Source organism: Plectrocnemia conspersa, unplaced genomic scaffold (genome assembly GCF_051122295.1).
Source record: "Plectrocnemia conspersa isolate PC_06_02 unplaced genomic scaffold, ASM5112229v1 ptg000010l, whole genome shotgun sequence".
In the NCBI taxonomy this organism is placed as follows: Eukaryota; Metazoa; Arthropoda; class Insecta; order Trichoptera; family Polycentropodidae; genus Plectrocnemia; species Plectrocnemia conspersa.
In genome coordinates this window covers 4,223,824-4,245,204 of record NW_028277174.1, presented here as the reverse complement: position 1 = coordinate 4,245,204, position 21,381 = coordinate 4,223,824, and the positions used below count along the sequence as shown (strand labels likewise).

Below are 21,381 nucleotides of genomic sequence, written 5' to 3'. Positions count from 1 at the left end.
TCTTTGGATATTAAAAAAAAATTTTACGTTTAGGATCTTCAGCTTAAACTCAAAATGCAAATATTAAACTAGTGGAAAGTAAATTTATGTTGGTTTTGCTACTGTATATTGTCATTTTTCCATAACCATAAATATAATAAATATTAAGTATAAATATTTTTTATAAAATAATTTTATAAAAATATACTATAAAAAAATTTGCATTAATGCAATGAAAACAATTTATATAAATATTGTTACTTATGTTTTATGAAAATGGGTTAAAGTAATGTCAATTTAAGTAATTCTATTGTAGTTTTGGATGTATAATATAGTTTTGTTTTTAAAATCTAAAAAATCAATTTTATTCATCATCCTTATATTATAAAAGTAAGGGCTCATTTGTTTAAATATCATTTAACATTTTTTTACTTTCATGTCTTTAAATTAATTGACGTTAGGTACTTCTGCCTCTAAAATTGTGCATTTAAAAGTAGCCCAATCGCATAAATAAACTATTTTAATAACACGTCTAATAAGACATCTTCCTATACCAATCGTAATATCGCAATAAAATTTAATTGAGTGATTTCTAAGCTCCGAAAGCTCTTATCTACTCCCGCCGCTTCCCCCAAACGAAGGCGTGGTAGCTACGAAGGGCGGAGCCTCTCCGATCCTTAGCTTACGATTGGTTAATAAAACTTGGGGTGAAGTGAAGCCGTTCGAAGCCTGGAATCGTGTTTACTTTCAGTGCGCTCGCGACCACGCGACGAGTGTGTCGTGCGTTGTAGACAAGCAGTTGACATGACACGCGAAATAGACTGATAAAAGTTTACGCTATTAGTGAAATTATAAACTTTATGTGCTTTGAACATTGTTGTTATTATATTAAGTTGTAAGAGAGAAGTCACGGAGCGGCAATGGTCATTTTGTAAGTTGTATTTGTTAATTTGTTTGTATATGTGTGTTTGGTAGTTGTTGTTTTACTAATTGAAAGTGACACGTAATTGTGTGTTGCGCACCCCGATGTATGACTTTTAAGATGTGCATATGAAGTATTTCTAGTTGGAAATTAACTTTGATGATACTACAAAATTTAAACTAGCCTTAAAACAATTATAGAAAAAGCTTTTCATTTATAAATCGTGCATTTACAAATAGCCTAGTACGTGTAGATAAATCTTTAACCAATGAAGTCGATGTTTAAATACCTAATAACATTAGATCTTTGCTGTATTTAAAAATTATAAGAATATTACAATGAAAAAATCAGAAATATGTAAGAAGCTTTGCTGTTTATTATTTTTATAAAAAGTTTTATATATTTTTAATAATACCTATATTAGATAAAGCATAAATTAATAATGTATATATGTATAATGATGCTATGATTAAAATTAGTTTCAGTAAGACACTGAAAATTCAATTTTAGAATTTTCAACTTAATGTTACAATTAAACTATGAATAAAAAAATCTAATTTCTATATCGCATTTAAAAAGTATAAAATCTATTTTTTTGCCGTTTACTATATGTGTATTAAATAATTATAAAATATAATATTTATGTCCCACATTTTGTATTTGCTTTCTAAAGCTACTTTCGTATTGTACACAATCTAAATTAACGTGGCTGTCATTAAACAAGACAGCTAAATTCATAACATTTCCTATAATACTATTAGGCTATTTTTAAAAGCTCAATTTTTAAAATAACGTTAATTAAATTAAATTTGATTTTGTAATTTTCTGATTGAAACAGAATTTTTCGAAGCTTTTACGATGTCACTAACTCAATTTAAAACTATAATTTATTATTACCAGGCTACTTTTGAATGCATCATTTTTTTAAACGTTAATCAAATTAAATATATTTCTGTAATTTTTTGATGAAATAGTATGGAGCTGAAAATTTCATTCGAATAAATCTGAGCTTTTACAATATTTTTATTCATACCAGGCTACTTTAGAATGCCCTATTTTTTATATAACGTTAATCAAATATAATAAAATTCTGTTATTAGTGCTTCTATATTTTTTTTAAGAATTATAACGTTGATTTTAATTATGTCAATTTCGGGCTACTTTTAAGAGCGGCATTCATTTTTTAAATATTTTTTCAATAAATTAAACTTTTGCTTTAACAATAATTTAAGTTCCCTTTTTTATAATATTATCAGATATTTTCATATTTTTTTTTATAAAACATCAATAAAATTAAAATTAATTTTGCAGATTTACGATTTAATAGATTAAACATTATTTTCCTATAACAAAATATTGCTTTCACATAAAAATTTAAAGCAATTTTCAAATTTTTTTCGGGCTACTTTTAAGTGCTTCTATTTTATTTACAAATTAACTCATATTTTTTTTATTAAATTAAATTGTTGCTTTTACAATATTATTATCAGCGACTTTTAATTGCTCTGATTTTTATAAGACTAAATTTAATTTAAATAAAAAATAAAAAAATACTTTTACAATAAAAAAACCTCAATTTGGAACAATTTTTATAATAGTTTTAGTGATTGCTTAAATAATGTCATTGACATAAGCAGTAATTTGATTATTTTTTATAATAATATTAGCTACTAAACATTTTGCACTAATTGAAAAATATTTAAAAATAACCTATTTCAATCTGACAATTTTTAAGTCCTACATTTTTTAATAATAATAATAACTTAAATTTAAAAAAATATTTTTTTTGACATTTATTAACATAATTTAAAATATGTTTTATAAAAAATTCAGTTCAATGAATTAATAATTTAGTTATTGACCAATAAAGATTTTTTAGTAATTAAATAATGATTCACAATAAAATAAATCAATTTAAATGAGTTTTTATACTAAATTCTGGCAAAAAAGTGTTTTGAATTTTTTTAATAATAATTGGAACCATGTTTCTTAATAAATTATTTTTATTCATTTAAACATTGATTGATATAATTTAAAAAAATATTTAAATTTTAGCTTATTTAAGTAGTTAATAATAAGATTGAAAGTAGTTAATAAAATCCAAAGATTTTTTTTCAGGTAAAATATGCGTTTTACAATAACAAGATCTAAATTTTAAGCAATTTTTATGTTTATTTCAAAAGCTTGAAAGTGTTTTTTTTATGTAAATTAGCTATGGCACTAACGTAACTTAACTCAAGAAACAGTTTAAATGTTATTACATTCCTTTATCAAAAGACTGGTTTTAATGTATTTTCAAAAGTAACTACAGTTTTCTTGTGTCAATCGATTAAAATCATAGCTTTTTAACATTCTACTCATCATTCTCACAGAGCTAATTTGCATATGTATAAATATAAAAAAAAAATTATATAGTAAATTTACGATATCACTAGCCCAATTTCAAGCATTTTTCATAACAAACTGAGCTACTTTTCAATGCTTTACCTATTTTTATAAGTAAGTATTACGGTAATAATTATTTCACAATATAATTGTTTACAGCATTTTTTTATCCACCTAAACTATGGCTCTTACAATGGTTAAATTTAAAAACATTTTTATAATAATACCTGGATACTTATGCTCTATCTATATTTAAAGTCATTAATGAAATTTCAAAATATTCTTAAATTTATTTGAAATTGATGCTGAAGAAATACTTAAGGTTTCTTTGAAACTTATAGTATAAATAATAATAGCTTCAGACTATAAAACTCCTCCCTTCCCTTCGATGTATATTCATGCATGCTACACAGTTTCTTTTATTCCATTCATAAAATGACCATTCAATCTAGCAAAACTCCCTCTTGTCAAATATTTACAACAACAAAAAAACATACATTACACATTTACGCAACTGCCTGTCGTCAAAGCTTATAAAAGCTCAAAAATATGACCGGAAACACGCGTAAAACCTACATGACACAACATGGCAAATTGGCACGGATCCTTGGCTTTTCGACTCCTTAATCTCATGAATGAAAAGCCGCAAAGGACCGGTGGCCAACAATGGAACCTCTAGCGCGTCATGGACGTGATATATTCATTTCCTCGACTTTGAAGTGCCACGAGCCGTTCGGGGATGGCACAATAAAGTGGATTTGTATTGCGGCCTCGAGCCTCCCTCATTCACTCGAGGGCGACAATGAAACCAGGTGTTTAGATCAAAAGATCCACGGTGAATATTAGGGGTTGAAAAAATCGCGTGTAGGAAAGGTAGATTTTGGCATTGATTGTATCGAAAATGTATTTGGCAGTGTTTGAAATTGCATCTGGATTTGATAATTTAGGATCATTGTTCAAATTTATGAACGTGAGATGTAGTGTAATGTAACTTATCTACCTTAACACATACAAGACGTTGAAGGATGACGGGGAGTTGTAATCTAATCAAGTTTTATTACACGAGACGCGCTAGTGTGGTTTTGTGTGCACTTAAGATCGTTAAAAGATTTGTAAAAGGGTCATAAATAATTGTATTCTTTATTATTTTCAATTAAAATTTAAGAACAATTTAAATTATATATTATAAATAAATAGTATAAAATAATATTAATGTAATGTAACTTAATGATTGAACCGTTATTTTTTTCTTTATGTCAAATAAAAAAATAAGTATTAAAAAATATTTTTTGTAATATTTTACTAATTTTTAATATGATTTTTTATAAGAAAAAAGTTTCATTTTTAGAAAATCGCTTCTTTAACATACATTATATTTGTATTTAGCTAATACACAAATCTTTGTACTATCATATCATACTAAAGGTTAATTTACCCTAAAAATTTTAATAAATAAATAAAACTTATATTTAAAACAGCAAACGAAAATGTTTGTATTTTTTTAAAATACAAAGAATTAAGAATCTATAATAAAATAACTCTAAATGTCGAAAAATATATATATACTCTTTTCTGTCATTTTTCTTATATACATTTTTCCCAAAATTTAGTCTACTTTTGTAATTAACTATTTAATAAATCCAGTATGATTTAACCTAAAATCATTGTTCCTAATATAAAAATCTATTAATATAGTAAATATGAAATTTTTCCCTACGAAGTTTAATAAACAACTATATAGTATATTCATTTTAAATTCAAAAATGTACATTATTTTAAAGTACAACTTTTTTTGCCAAAATTAAACTAAACCTTAAATTAAGCCAAAATTAAGTCAAACCTTTAATAAAACTGATGTATTTATCTGTTTATTAATTCAGGTATAATTTAACTTAAAATCAATAATATTTTAATAATAATACAATAAAAACAATAAAAACAAAATTTTGCACTACTCAATTTAATATACAACTATATTTTATATTTATTTTTAAATTCGAAATTCTAAAAGATTTCTAAAAGATCATTAACATTTTTTTCCAGATTTTTAGTCAAATCTTAATTAATACTATTGAATACTAATTCAAGTAGAATTAAGCAGAAATTATTATTTTATAATATAATATAATAAATACAAAGTTTTGCACTACGCAGTTTATTTCTATTCAGAATTATAAAAGGGTACTTTTTTAACATTTTTTTAAATTTTTGTCAAATAATAATTAATACTATTTAATACTAATTCAAGAATAATTATACAGTAATCAATATTTTTAATATTTATAAAAATGAATTAATGTAATAAATACAAAATTTTCACTACGCAGTCTAATATACAACTATATTTTATATTTATTTTTAAATTCAAAATTCTAAATGTGTACTTTTTTAACATTTTTTTACAAAATTTTAGTCTAATCTTATCAAGAATAATTTAACTTGAAACTATTATGAATTAATATAAACATGTATTAAAAAAATGAATTAACCTAAAATCAATTTTTAGTAACAAAATATATTGAGAAAATAAATACAAAATGTTGTACTATGCTGTTTAATAATTTACTATAATATATTTAACCAAAAGGGTGGAGATCAGCATTTCATCCTTAAAAATTAAGTCAACCTTAACCCTTTGAACGCGGAAAGCGACTAAAGTCGCCCAATTGATTTTTTTATCTCAAAAAATGCTTTTCAAGAAAAAACTTTTTTTTGTGAATAAACATAAAATATCATTTTAAATGAATAAAATTAAAAAATCAGAACATTTAAACATAGTATCAAGGTAAAATTTGCATTTTTCAAAAAAAACAATAAAATATTATTTTTGATAACGCGTTCAAAGGGTTAATTCAAAATAATTTAAGGTATTGTGCTTAGCTGTTCATTAATTAAAGTATAATAATATATACCATAAATAATAGTTTTTTTTAAATCAGTGGCGTAGCTATGGGAGGGCGGAGGGGGGGGGGCCGCCCCGGGCGGCACTTGCTTGGGGGCGGCATATTCGCGATGGGATCGTCTAGTGTGGTTCTTAATGCACTAAAACATATATAAATCCACGAATAACAAGCGCTTAATAATAACCAATGTATTATTTTAAGAAATGCTGATTTCATGACCCTGCAAAAAATGCATGGGGGGCGACAATTTTAAGGATCGCCCTAGGCGGCACATACCCTAGCTACGCCACTGCTTAAAATATAAAAAACTGAGAAAATAAATACAAAATTTCATAGTACGAAGTTTGATAATTAACTATGTTTTTAATTTTTAATTCCAAAACCGTACATAAGATAATTAAAATTATTGAAATCAATAAAATTTACACAAGTGTCTAAAAAAATTTCAAAAATGTAGATAAAAAACACTCTAAAAGTATCTATAATCTACGATTCGACTTCGGAATTCGGAAGAAAAAATTAAACATCGCTTATTCTAAAATTAATCAAATATATGTTTTTAGGCTACTTTTAAATGCGCTGTTCAACAAAACAATTTTCTCGTAAAAAGAATGAAAATATCTTGATGCTCATTTTAACTATGTAATTTTCTATTAAAGAATATTTAAAGCTTCTCTTATCTTTTAATGATTATCGTATTCGTAAGATGGGAATATGATTTTAATTTTTTGACTAATCAGAATAAGCCCTAAAAAAATTCACTATTGAAACTTCCAAGCATTACACAATTTCAACATTTATTTTATTCAACCCAGCCACAACCTCACAACCATAAACCTCAATATCTTACGAAGCTCTCATTCCGCCCACGCTCGCGCTACAATCGTTAATTAGTATCCATCGTACAGAATCAGCGCCGAGGGGCTCACCACCCGCGACCATAGCTCCCGTGCTCCCGAACAATGTCCAGGGGTTGCCAAACGGATCTTTGTGCACGGGCCGCGGTTCAGACGGTTGGCGACCACTGGCCGCCGCTCTCATGTGATAATTATACGTCTAGAAATCTTATTGAGAGTCTGCCGTTTGATTCAATGAAGGCACAATCCCTATCCGACGGAGGGTCCCAAGAGTTCATCAGCTTTATTGCTTAACGTGCTTCTGTGTGCCGTTGCCACTTTGAACGAGCTTTTTGTTAAGAATCGAAGCTTCCCAATCTGCGTCTCATAAATATAATTGCAATATTTATGAGGCCTGATCGTGGGAAGGTCAAGCATTGCCGTAGAACGGAAGATTAGCTAATTGAGAGTGCCAAGGCCTCTCGAAATGATCGCTATTCAATAGATACAAAATAACAAGTATCATCTTATGACTTTTTCAATCGTAAGCTAGTTCCGTGTTTACGATAAGATCAGATTTAATAGCAGTAAATATCTACGTTTAATTGAATACATAAAAAAATATTTTAATTTCGTTATTTTAGTATTTTGATTAAGTATGCACCAAATTCAGATTATAAATTATTCCAATTCAAAATTAGGAAAAGTTATGTTATTTTTATTATATATTGCAAATTAAAATCATTTATTTAATTAGCACTAATCAGTTACTTATACATGAAAGTCCTGGGTTCGAATCCCATATGGAATCTAGTGTTTTTCAATTTTTATTATGTCAGGGAGATCGAAATAAGTAATTATCGATCATCGCAGATTAGGTTTTTCTAGATTTTCCTAATCTCACAGATGAATCTCATGAAAAATAATGAAAATAAAATCGAGCTAGTTCAATAGGAACATCTATTATTTTAAGCTGTAATACAAATTTATAATTCATGCTTTGATTTCAATCTTGTGTCTCACCACTTAGAATATACTTAGTTGTTAGCGCTTGAGACTTTAATCCGAATATTTTTATATTCGAATACTATTTATACTTCCCATTTTTCACTATTCGTTTATATGAATATTTAACCAACTTTTTTTTAATATTTGTAGTGAAATATTTCGAATTTTTTAATTTCTAAAAACACCAAAAATCGATCAACTCAGTTGTGTATTTCAACAACGAAAGTAGTCATTTTTTTTATATATCTCTACATTATCTACCCAATTGTGCCCTATGTTGTTTATCAAAATTCGTATTTTGATATTTATATCGTGGCTAACTAATAATCGACAAATAAAATAATACAAAAAAAACACATTTTAATATCTGAAATTACCGAAATTACTGATATTTCCGAGTTAATATTGTGCAGCTGTGGACTTTCTCAATGACTATTGACTTTTTGTCTCTTTAAGATCAATATGAATATTTTTTATTTAAGGTTTGACCAAAGTAATTTATTATTATAATATTTTTGGCAGCAGATCAGAGACGTCACGGGGGGGGGGGTGTAAGAAGTTGGAGCAAAGGGACAGATTGTAGTTTTTTGATTCGGCTCCGTATGTGCAATTTTTTTTTTTTGCAAATCATTATTGACTTTATTGCTTTTTGAAAAGATGAGTAATGAGAGGAAATATTCAACGAATGAAAATTAGTAGCAATATATTTAGATATTCAATCTGAAAATTCAGATCGAATGCCTAAGGAAGACACAAAGAAATAAAAATTGAATTTGTATAATTTTAATGTTTTTATATATTGTATTATCGATAATTTGACAACTGGCTTTAATGCAGTAAAATAAAAAAAAATCAGTTTCATGTGGTTATTGTTAAAATAAAATCTAAAAAAAAACAGTCGCAAATCTATCCCGAAAATAATTTTTAAAATATGTAATTTCAGTAAAATCATATCAGAATACATTTTTACCAGTAGATATATATTTTTATCAGAGAAAATTTAAATTATTTAGCAGGTGCTAGTAAAATTATATATTATACATTTATATATGTATAAATGTTACATTAATGTTATATTTTCACTAATAAAGTACAAATAAATTTTCACGAGTAGATATATATTTCTACTAGCGAAAATATAATTTAACTGATATGCGCTAATATGCTGCTTTAACATTTGTAAAACGTGCATTTGCTGTTCTAACCTAAGCCTAACCTAATAAAAGTTCTAAAACTAATTATTTTTTTAGAACTTTCATTAGGTCAAATCCAAAATACAAACTAAGCCAATTCATCTCACAGGGGGAAATAAGCGGAAGAATAAGTACAGACAGCCATCGCATCTCACACATTGCTCCATAGTTTGTCTGTATTTCGATATTATACCGTTTTTAAAAAATGATAGCTATCCTTACCGATATCAGTATGGAGTTTTAATATAAGAGGACTGATCAAAGCATATTCAAGCCTAATTTTAGTCAATAGGAGAGCCCAAAAACAATTATCACTTCTCAGAAAGCAAAAATTCACGTCAAAAGCAATAAAATTGCGTCGGCAATGACACGAATTTATTCCTTGGACGTGGATTTTTGACTTCTAAGAAGATATAATTGTTTTTTATCTCTCCTATTTGGCTAAATTCGGTTAAGGTGTAATTTATTCGATTCTCACTCGTATTATTATTATAAAAAGGGTTAATATAAACGCTTCATAATCGAGCATTTTCATCGCGATGGCACGATTTTAATGCTTTTAACATGGTCTGGAAATGAACTATATGGTAACACTGAGCAGCAAAAAAACACGATTAATTATCAAGTAAATATTATGAGTAGATATTTTTAACGCTTAATTAAAATATTTCGCATAAAATATGATTTTAGAAAATATGTCGCAACGGAGAATTTTTATATTTATTTGTAGCATAGAAAGCGTTAACTTATACCTATTCTTATTTATTCAAGAAATTATATTACGATGTTAAAAAAATATATAAAATGCCATTTTTGTCATTAATTAAAATTTTACTATTCTACCGATTTTATAATTGTTTTCCATACACATTGAAACAGTTGTCTGTCTATTAACCATATATTATATACTGCTAAAGTGGAAGATTAAGGGTTAAATACATAGCATATAAAGCCTATGTTACATAATAAGAATATATTATTAATAATTGCATATATACCCTTCTATTGGTTCAGTTAATTAAATCCTATGATCGGACGACTCCCCAGAATATTTCGCATTCCTCTACCAATCCATTGATTTTATCATTATTTTCCACACACATTGCAAAGGTTAATCGCTGTCCCGAAGACAAACGAGGAAGAGATATATCATCTCAAACGTACAGTATCTACGCCCAATCGCGTACCCAAATACAAATCATCTCTCGCGATATTAGCAATGACCGATTCACATACACGTTGTTTCGAAACACACGCGATAACAATTATATATGTATGCATAGCGTCGACATTTCGGAATCCAAACTCGGCCGGAATAGAGCACTTACCCCAGGGCTAATAAATAATAGTTTCCAACTCGGTGGAGGATAGCCGAAGACACGGACAATTGGATAATGATAATCTATGGGCGTGTGTGTGTGGTGGCAACCGAAATGGAGACGGTGAACCTGTAATTAAAAAACGATACCACGAATTTATAATGGTTTTTGAAAGAAATAAAAAATAATAAACTAACACGATATTACAAATCGATCGACATTTGCATAAGTTGTGAACGGTTATAAATGCTAAAAGCGTTGTATTTTATTTATTGGCGATGGAAAAATAAATCTTCGATGATGTAATTCTTGACTGTTATTCGAATGTAAGTTAGATCATATCGGATGATTTAAAACAATGGAAAAATTATTAGGTTTGAATTTAATCTATATATTTGGTTTAATGAAAATGTGTATTCCTTTGTCTATAGTTTATTTAAAAATTATTTACTGTTTAATAACAATATTTATTTATATGAGAATATAACTTTTTGGCCTAAATAAATATTTAATATAATTATATATAAACTAATCTAATTCCAAATAAAAATATCAAAATTAAGTTTGAAACCCTGTTGAAAAAACAATAAATACAAAAAGAAAAAACATATGTAAAATTTACCTAATAGTTTTTCTTCTATACTAAAAAATAAATTAAAAATATTGGGTCTGTAAATCTGCGATTATTTCAAGATACGAGACTTTCTCCACTGTATCGTGCATCTGAAAAAAAATTAGCTACAGTTTAGTATTGTACATTTAATATTAAAATATAACATTATCATTAGATTCCACAAATCAGAGATAAATTCAGAATATATGGCGAGTAACTTCTAGACATACTTTGCATAATTTTTCACTTAACAAAAATAGTTGTTCCAGACTTATGAGATTTGTTTGAATACTGTGTATTATTTTTTGCTATTGTAAGTATGAATTGCGATACCGGTATTGGGGCAAAAATTGACATTCAGTACCACCGGTTTTACAAAATAAAAAACCGGTAGTACCGAAAATATTTTTTATTTATTTTTTAAATCCTTATTTGTTAAAAACGATATATTTATGGCTTAGAACTACGAAAACGACAATGACATTTTATCATGATAATCCAAGAGTGGTGAAATACTAAAACATTTTTAAAACATGTTCGATATTTTTGTATATATGCGACGTATCAGCATAAAAAGAATACATTTGCTTTATCTCTACCTAACAGTTCCCAGTAATTCTGTTATGTAACAGAGACCGCGCCCTTTTTATGATAGGGATGGCTGGCGAAGTGAAAACAAAAGCAAATATTGCATACACGAAAATTTTATAGTCTTAATTTTTATTTTACAGTACATAAACATAGTTTAAAATTTTTAAAACACATATGCCTTTTAAAAAAATTTTCCATTTGCTAAACCAAATATTCTGGGACTAAAAGGGTTATGCAGTATTTTTTATACTAATAATATAACTCAAATTGAATTAATGTTACTTTTAGGGATTGTAATAATACCGGTATTAATTGTAATACAGAACAATACTTTGTTTCTTGAACTTGATTTCAAACATGATTTCTTTTGAATCTCCAATATAATTGAGTCGCAACTTTCACCTAAGCTTTTTTTGTCATAAATATATTTATAGCCTCAAAAAGCTTTCCTGTATAATGTATTTATGTTAATTTAAAATGGCTTTATTAGCCCATACATCAAACACAAGAAATAATATAATTTGTTAAAAAAAAGTATATAAATACTTGTACCAATTGAAACATCATAGTCAAAGATGCCAGGTACGTTTTCGTATAATTTTTCTCATACAAAATTCTAGTCGTGTATAATTTACCACCTACCGCAACGTCCATTCTCCCATATATCCGGCAATTTTTCTATCCAACAACCGCCATTTATCCGATCGTTTGTTTGTTTGCTTTGTTGACAGCTTTACGAGCAGCAGATCGATCGAGAAAGCATCTCATAATTTCTCAGTAGATACGATTTCGATGAATAATCGTTTTAATCCATTCAAATTATACACAAGGTATCTTTTGAAAATTTCTGTATTTGCTCATTTTTATTTTTATTGTTTTAGGAAACGTACAGCATCCCCTGTGATGGCGATGAACACGCCACGGTCGATGCCGCAGCATTCGCCACAGGCCGCCGGGGGCATCACTCCTACCCACGTGCAAGGGGGCTCCACCCCCGACTGGGACATCAACGACACCTCAGTGCCTCGTATCAGCTCCTTCGACCCCTTCAGCGAGTGGGCAGACGGACATTGTAGACTGGTTTATCCACCACACAGTGAAGATGCCAAGAGGCATGCTTCAGGATGGGCGATGCGCAACACTAACAACCACAACGTTCATATCCTCAAAAAGAGCTGCTTGGGCGTATTGGTGTGCTCGGCACGGTGCAAGCTACCTTCTGGAGATAGAGTACATTTGAGACCAGCCATATGCGACAAAGCCAGAAAAAAACAACAAGGTAAGGTTTCTCTTAATCCCTATGTTGAATAAGAAAATATATCTTCTTTATCTACCTTTACATAAGACAAGATTTGTACAACTGCAACTGTACCAATAATATTCCTGCTTTACCAGACACTTACAAATAATAATTAAGAATGTTCAGCTGAATTTTTACATTTAAATTGCTAGAAATTTACGGTTTCATTCCATGTATCTGTGCTTGTTTCAGAATTGTTTTTTACAAATTAAAAATTTAATTCTTATTTCACATGATTCTCTAAAATATTTTTAATGAAAATTTTATAACTCATTTAATTATATATTTTATACTATAACGAATTTTTATATCAGAGAAAGAAAAGTTTTTGGTAGTAGAATCGCTACAAAATTTAAATAGTATTTTATTTTATCTACGTTATTAATCTCTTGAGAAGAAAAATAAATTCACTAGAAAGTCATAGATAATTAAAAAAATGTATCCATGTAAATACTGATACATTTGATCTGCCTTTAAAACTAATATATAAAAACAACATTTAAAGTTATCTTAGAGTCAGAGACGTAATTTGGGTCGGCATGAGGGGATTCCCCTTTGAATTTGGCCAGAAAAATGCATGGCATTTAATGAAATACTATGAATCTTTAAAAAAAATAACTACTGACTAGCGAAATTTTGCCTCCTCCTCTTGTGGAAAAAACTGAAATGCCCAGAAATTCTCGGGCTATCTCTTAAATAAAAATATAAAAAAAATATCTATCGCTTAAATATTTTTTAAAATGTCAATTCGGTGAAATCATATCAAATTACATTTTCACCGGTAGATATATATTTTTACCAGTGACAATATAATATATTTATCTGTTAAGTATTAGTCAAATTATATGATTTCAACTATTCCATACGTAGTATTATATACATTAGCGAAGTTATATATTATGAAATACTATGAATCTGAATGAAATCGAAATATTAAAAAAACGTCCACTGACTGGTGAAATTTTGCCCCCCACCCTCTGAAAAATGCTGAAATGACGACTATGATTGTAAGCCAGAAATTATCGGGTTATCCCTCAAAGAAAATCTAATAAGAAACAGCCTCGGATCTATTTCAAAAACATTTTATTTATATATGTCATTTCAGTGAAATCTTATCGAAATACATTTTCACCGGTAAATATACTAAATATATTTTTACTAGTGAAAATATAATTTATCTGGCAAATGCTAGTCAAATTATATGACTTCAACTTTAGTACAAATATATTTTTATCAGTAAATAAATATTACTACTAGCGAAAATATAATCTAAAATGTCTCCGAAATTAAATTTGACAGCGAAACGTCCATTTGTTGTTCTAACCCAATGAAAGCTCTAAAACTAATTATAGTTTTAGAACTTTGATTAGATCAAGTCCAAAATATTTCTCTCAAGGCAGAAGAAAAAGTACAGACAGATGTTGCATCTCATTTTGTCTGCACGTTGATGAAAATATGATAGTTATCCTTACTGATATTATTATGGACTTCTGATATAAACGGTCTGAATAAAGTATATTCAAACCGAATTTTGGTCAATAGGAGAGCGCAAAAACAAGTATCACTTCTCAGAAGGCAAAAATTCACGTCAAAAGCAATAAAATTGTGTCGGCGCCGTCGCAGTGGGAACGATCGGTAACGATCGTTCCCACTGCGACGGCGAGGGCACGGTTTTATTGCTTTTGACGTGAATTTTTGCCTTCTGAGAAGTGATAATTGTTTTTTGCGTTCTTTTATTGGTCAAAATTGGTTTAGATATGCTTCATTCGATTCTCACTTATTAAAAGTAGCAATCATAATATGAACGCTAGCAAAAGACGTGGATTCTTTGAATTTGTATGCTATTTAATAAAATACACGATCAGTAATCTAATTCAAGATGCCTATAATAGTAACACTGTAAATCAGACAGCTGTTAATAATGACGCGTGTTTAAGGTTTCAAATGTTATTTTGCAATAACACATTTGCAAAATGGATCACTTAACCACCGCTTAACATGTTAAAATTGTTCAATTGTTCAACAAAAATAACAATTCTGTATGAACCTTGTATCAAAATTTACGGGAAGATGACGTTTAATTCACTGAGCAAACAATTCGCAACGTAGTGAAAAAATTTAAGAAGACTAGAAGTGTTAGAGATACAGTAAGACATATGCATCATCGTGGCGCCTGTTTAATCGAAAATATTTTTGCTATAAATAAAAGTGTGGCAAAAGACCTGGAATTGTTTATTTGTCGGTGTTCGCAACTTTTGAGCTTTTCTTACGGCTTTTCTTAGCGCATTTTGCATCTGGATTTGCACCTACACCCGTATAAAATTAATATAATACAAGAACTGAAACCATAGACAGCGAATAATTGACGCAGATTTGGTGTAAGGGCAGCAGAAAATGACTGTTTGGTGCGCATTGTGGTCGGGCGGCAGCATTGGGTCTTACTTTTATGAAAGCGATGAAGGTCGGACTGTAACTGTAACAGGCAAAAGCTTGGAAACTCAAGATTGATCATCTTTTACTATGACTCATTTAAATGGAAATATTAAAAAACGACAACTGACTGGCCAACTTTTGACTCCCTCTCTGGAAAAATCTGAAATGACGTCCCTGTTTAGAGTAATGTAAATGTAAGCCTCGTGACATCCACAGGAATTTAACTCAATTCAATCTTGTTTTACAGGAAAACCATGCCCGAATCGCCTATGTTCAGGAGGGAGGTTAGAAGTCTTGGCCTGCAGAGGACACTGCGGATATCCAGTGACACATTTTTGGAGGCACACAGAACACGCAGTTTTCTTTCAAGCTAAAGGCGTCCACGACCATCCAAAACCAGAAGCCAAAGGAGCGAGCGAAGCTCGTAGATCCCTTGGTGCAGGAAGAAGAGTCCGGGGTTTAGCCGTACTCTTAGCCAGAGAAGCAGCCTTAACAAACAAGGTAAATATTTCTTCAATTGCTTCTACACAATAAATATGTAAATGCGTTAATAGTAGGCTCTCGCGCCAAGGCGATCAGACTAATTAATTAACTGATATACGGTCTTAAAAACGGCCACACACGCCGAGACACTTTAATGATATGGTTCCGTATTTATTGAAGCAAATCTAGCGTAACTCTCGCTACTAGATATAGTTTTGTGAGTCAAATCGTTTGCGGTGTGATTTACGAGGATGGCTTTAGTTTAATTATAACGTATTGTTTTTTTTTATGTTCAGCTTTTGTCGTTGAGAGTTCCTAAGAGACAGAGAGACAATTGCACAGCTCCTACACAACCGCCACCGCTGATTGCAGATAGTTCTAAAGGTAATTTAAATTATCATACTATTATATTTAGCTAAGGTTAAAAAGTGTTTTGTGTCTTAGAAATCCATCTCAAATAGAAAAATCTGAATGAGGATTTTACCTTATCAGAAGATAGGAAAAATTAGGCACACGCAAAACTATTCTAACACAAAAAAATATTTAACAAAATCAAAAATACATTTTTTTATTCATTAAAACTATTTTATTATTTTTGAAAGTCAGTGTACAAAAACAAATACACGTAGAATCTACGTGATCGATCAAATTAAGGCTGAATTTGAACAAATATCACAATATTAATTTAATAAATAAGTAACATTAAAAATTCACGTAGAGCAAAGCAAGGATTATAATAAGAAAGATGCGATAAGATAATAATCTCGACAACCGTACTTCGAAAACAACAAGCCAATACTGCCCTGTGTAATTTCACATACCGGTCCACCCCTCAGGGCGACTGACCAATTACAGTGCAGAAAAAAACAGCACGTGATGATCACGTATTAAACGATATTTTTATGCGCTGACTATTGAAAATAAATTGACCGTAGAAGTTCATAAATATCAGGCAATTTTTTTTGTTGGTTGTTCTCGACTTTTAAAATACCAAAATAAAAGAACGTTGTGAAAAGTTGATGCAGTGAGATAAAAGAAAACTAAAAGGAACATTTCGTTACAAAGAAGGATGCAAACATAAGCTAAAACGAGGACATGTATTCTACTTTTTAAACTCTGACCACTTTATACTTTGGTATAACTTCTATATCGATAGTGTATTCATATGATTTCCATTATTTTAACTAGTGAAACTGATAAATATGAGGGAAATATAAGTAGTAACAATAAAACATAATTAATAACTTTAAAATGATTTAGTAAAATTTTATACGCATCTTACCGTAACTGTCAAACGCCCAATTAAAAATATGGTCATAAGGCGATTTTATTCGAGCATTAAATTAATTTTATTACTTTGTATATTTAATAAGGGAACAATGTAACATATATTTGTAATTATTTTTTTAACTATTTATTATAATTTAATTCGACACTAAAATGCGTAATGGTCAAATATGGCCAGTGGTGTAGTTCTAAAAAAAACAATTAACGGAACGCTATTCCCCTTTAGAGTAATCAGGCTCGACGAGAGAGTTATAAATAATCCAGTTATTTTTTATAAAGTGTAAAGATTGCAAAAATAAATTAAATTAAAAATATTTTTAGTTTTTATATGAAAATAAATATTCCCCAAGTCTTTCTTTGAGTTTCCTTATACTAGATGTCCGTTTCTTTATCTATTGTTTTATAACTTTTACAATTCTCCGTTAGTAGGCCTACCATATGTTTGACAGGGATTGTCCCGGCTACACAAAATTTCCAAAATAACATTTTTTAGCTCACACCAACATCCTACTATCCAACTTATACATCTCGACATCACAAAATGAAGAAAATTTTCAGTGACAACCTATTTTTTAGCTGTCCCGGCTTAGAGTTTCATAAATACGGTAACCTTGCATTGGTAATAATTATGATTTTTTTGGTTTTCATTTTCGTTTATAAAAGAAAACGAATTATTATGTGAGTTCTTATATATTATATTTTAGATGTCACTTAAATGTTTGGGGGGTTCGCAGCAACAATAAGCGAAAATCTGCTGTTGGTTACTATTCAATTAAACTTGAAAAAATTAACAAATCTTTCAACAAATCTTACCAGAACGCGTTCCGGTCGTGGAAAATGTATCGGAACGACGTTCCGGCCCCATTGCACCACTGAATATGGCCATAATACGATTTTATTCTACCATATAGTCAATTTTAAAATTATATATTAGTATGTTTTTCTCGGAAATTTTTCTAATTTTTTTAATAAATAATATTATTTTATATACTACTAGGGGGTCACATGTTCACGAAAAATAAAAAAAATTATGAAAATAAATTACAAATGTGCGAATCAAACACAATCCACCGAAATTTCTTAGTATGCAGTCAAGCGGCTTCCATAAATGTTGTCACGGGCTTAAGAGGGGAGCAGGTCAGCTGAATTGTGACAGTCTGTAAAATAGGGGGTTAGAGGGGTCTTTTAAAAATATGACATCACGAATTAGAATTTATTTATAAGGAAGTCTAATCTATTCTTATTTTTTAAATATAATGTATAATTCACCAAGCTCCAATGTATCAGCGTATGATTTATTTACAATATATACTTATGAATATCGAATACATCTTCTATTATTATTGTACAGAATATGTATTCGATATTGAAGATTTTCGATCGATTTTCGGAAGATGAACATCACTTCTACACAATTACATACCTTATATTACCTATGATATTGTTGCCATTGTAAATCAAAATAATTTTGGTTCTGTAACTGGAAGGGGGGTTGGCATGGTGTGACAACTTGTGACATAAGAAATCGGGGGGAGGGGTTAAAATTTCACGAATAACATGTGACAATATTTATGGAAGCCACCCCAGTATAAAAAACGAAGCCAGAAGTAATGTTTAAATAATGGTTCCTATTTTTTTTATTGTAAAAAATTATGTTTTTATGTTTTTAATTAAAACATAATTATAACATTGATTTTTTTAATAATAGCACTAAAATAGTTAAAGATTTAATATTGCTGCAACTTTTAACTCTATATGAACTAGTAAATTATTGGTTACTTTATAAAATTACAGTTTTTTTTATCTCCTATTCTAAAATAGTTTATCTATTTTACATATTGAAAACTATTTTTTAAATATATATTTAGTATTTACAATGACGGCCTCCGAGGGCAGTGAAACCAAAATCAATAGCACCGTAAACATTCATTAGGTGGTCGGAAAAGTGTTGGCGCGTCAGTTGGCCGTTAACTCTCTTTTTTGGCCATAACAGTAATACTTACAACTAACTTAGTGGCTAATCTTTTATTACTACATATGTGTATATATATTTATTTTCAATGGAATCATTATTATTAAATATATAATAAGCTGGCTTTTAACCTAAATTATTTACAGAAAAGAATAATAATTATATATAGAGTAAAGTTAAAAATATTCTTATTTATGTTACAATAATCAATTTTATTTATTTTTGTTTCAGGATATTCATGTTCATGCTCCCCATTTGAATGCGTCTGCAACCACAACATGCAGAACAACAACAATCAATACTTTACTCACAACGTCTCTCCGAACTACATCCAAGCGCCGCCAATGGAAAGCTCCTACTGGAATGTACAAAACAGTCAAACTGACGACTTCATCCTCGGATCATCGTACCCAAACACAAACCAAGAGAATAGTGATAACCAAAACTATGAATTTGTTCCTATAACCGGTGATATATTCCAGCCGGAAGAAATATTTCAACTAGATCAACCGCTACGTCCAGATTTCACCACTTATGAACACAACCACAATGAATTAGCAAACTCACCTCCGACGTTCATAGATTTAGGAAGTGGCACAATTCATAAAGAAAATCTCAAATCCGAAGGAAACTATTGGGTGCATTATCAACAAAGCTCGCAAAACTTTACAATTAACGACGATTCTAATATTAGTAATTCGAGTCAATTGAACACGAGTTGTTCGCCGGAGAGTTACTTACAAAACGATGCAACTGATCATCAAACTGATATGTCAGGCTGTAATCGTTTGCAATATGAGCCAGAGAATATAAATCTGATCGATCAGAAAGAAGTTTTAATTCAAACGAATTCCTTTTATAATCAATACCCAAACGTAGAGGAAAACTATCAATATGTGAATAACAATTATACGATGAACGATTGTGCAGCGAAGCAATACAGATACCCGTACGACGATCGATTGCTCAACAAAATGGACAATGTACAAAATGTCACAATGGAGACTGAGATAGACATCCCGATCATAGATTATAATACAAATCAATACATGTACGATCCGAGCAGCTTACCAAATATAAACGAAAACTGTGAACCAACCGAACAGACAAACAGTGAGTTCCGAATGAGGTGTTCGGCGAATCTGAATGCAAACGAATGTTATCCAAATCAGTTTCACAACACGCACTTTAGTCAATTCGCCGTAAGTCACAATTAAGTATTGTAAATATAAATGTACATAAATACTTGTAAATAAATCGAAATAAAATTGTATCAAAAAATTTATTGTTGAATAATATATATATATATATGAATATCACATGCCGAATTGATCTATTATTTTATACATTTTGAGTTTGTACACATTTTTTTTATCCGTTTCAATTGAAAAATTATTAGGATTTTACGCTATAATATTGATAAGAGCTTGCATTTTCGCATCGTGATTAAAAATTAAAATATAAATGGACAGAATACAGATAAATATAACAACATTTTAACAAGCCATTGCACATCCGATCGTCAACAACGATTCTAAATTGTTAATACAATATAAATACACATTCTTGAATCCCTTGTTCTTGTTAGATTATTCATTTTAATACATAATATAAGCAAGAGACGATTGAGCGTTCGTTTAAAATATTGCTCTTGTAAACCGCACTTTTCTCAAAAATGATAATAATTAAGTTGCAATAGTTAATTGCAAAAAAATATTACAACAATTAAGAACAAGATTATTCGAATCATACTTTAATAACATATATATTGAAAATTCGAGCAATCTTGCTTAACCGTCAAATATTTAATATGAATATATATATTCATATATTTAAAATATCCCTTAACGAGATGATATTGTATATAATAAAATTTGTTGTATTACAACCATTACAATGCACAGTCACACATTCTAGATTAAAATGCAAGCGATATCTGAAATTTACAGCTAGGCACGTTTTTATCATAGTATAATAAAATAATATATATATGCCACTTTATATATTTTTCTGTTTACATATTAAGTTTTTTTTTAATTTTCCACTTAAAAAATTACTATCACATTGTGCAGACAATTTCAACGAGTAAAAGGTAACATCACATTTTCAAGAATTACTCATATGAACGATGCAAAATCATACGACTTCAACGAATAC

The 21,381-nt window shown here is 29.2% G+C and overlaps 1 protein-coding gene across 1 annotated transcript; it reads left to right on the top strand.

Annotated features, from left to right (window-relative positions):
• The first annotated feature begins 728 nt into the window (after positions 1–728).
• Positions 729–20,511, top strand: LOC148230373 (uncharacterized). Its single transcript, XM_088195180.1, has 5 exons — positions 729–910; positions 12,631–13,028; positions 15,730–15,983; positions 16,262–16,349; positions 19,456–20,511. The coding sequence occupies exons 1-5, from the start codon at positions 900–902 to the stop codon at positions 20,439–20,441; spliced, it is 1,737 nt and encodes a 578-aa protein (XP_088051306.1). The 5' UTR covers positions 729–899; the 3' UTR covers positions 20,442–20,511.
• Positions 20,512–21,381: the final 870 nt, after the last annotated feature.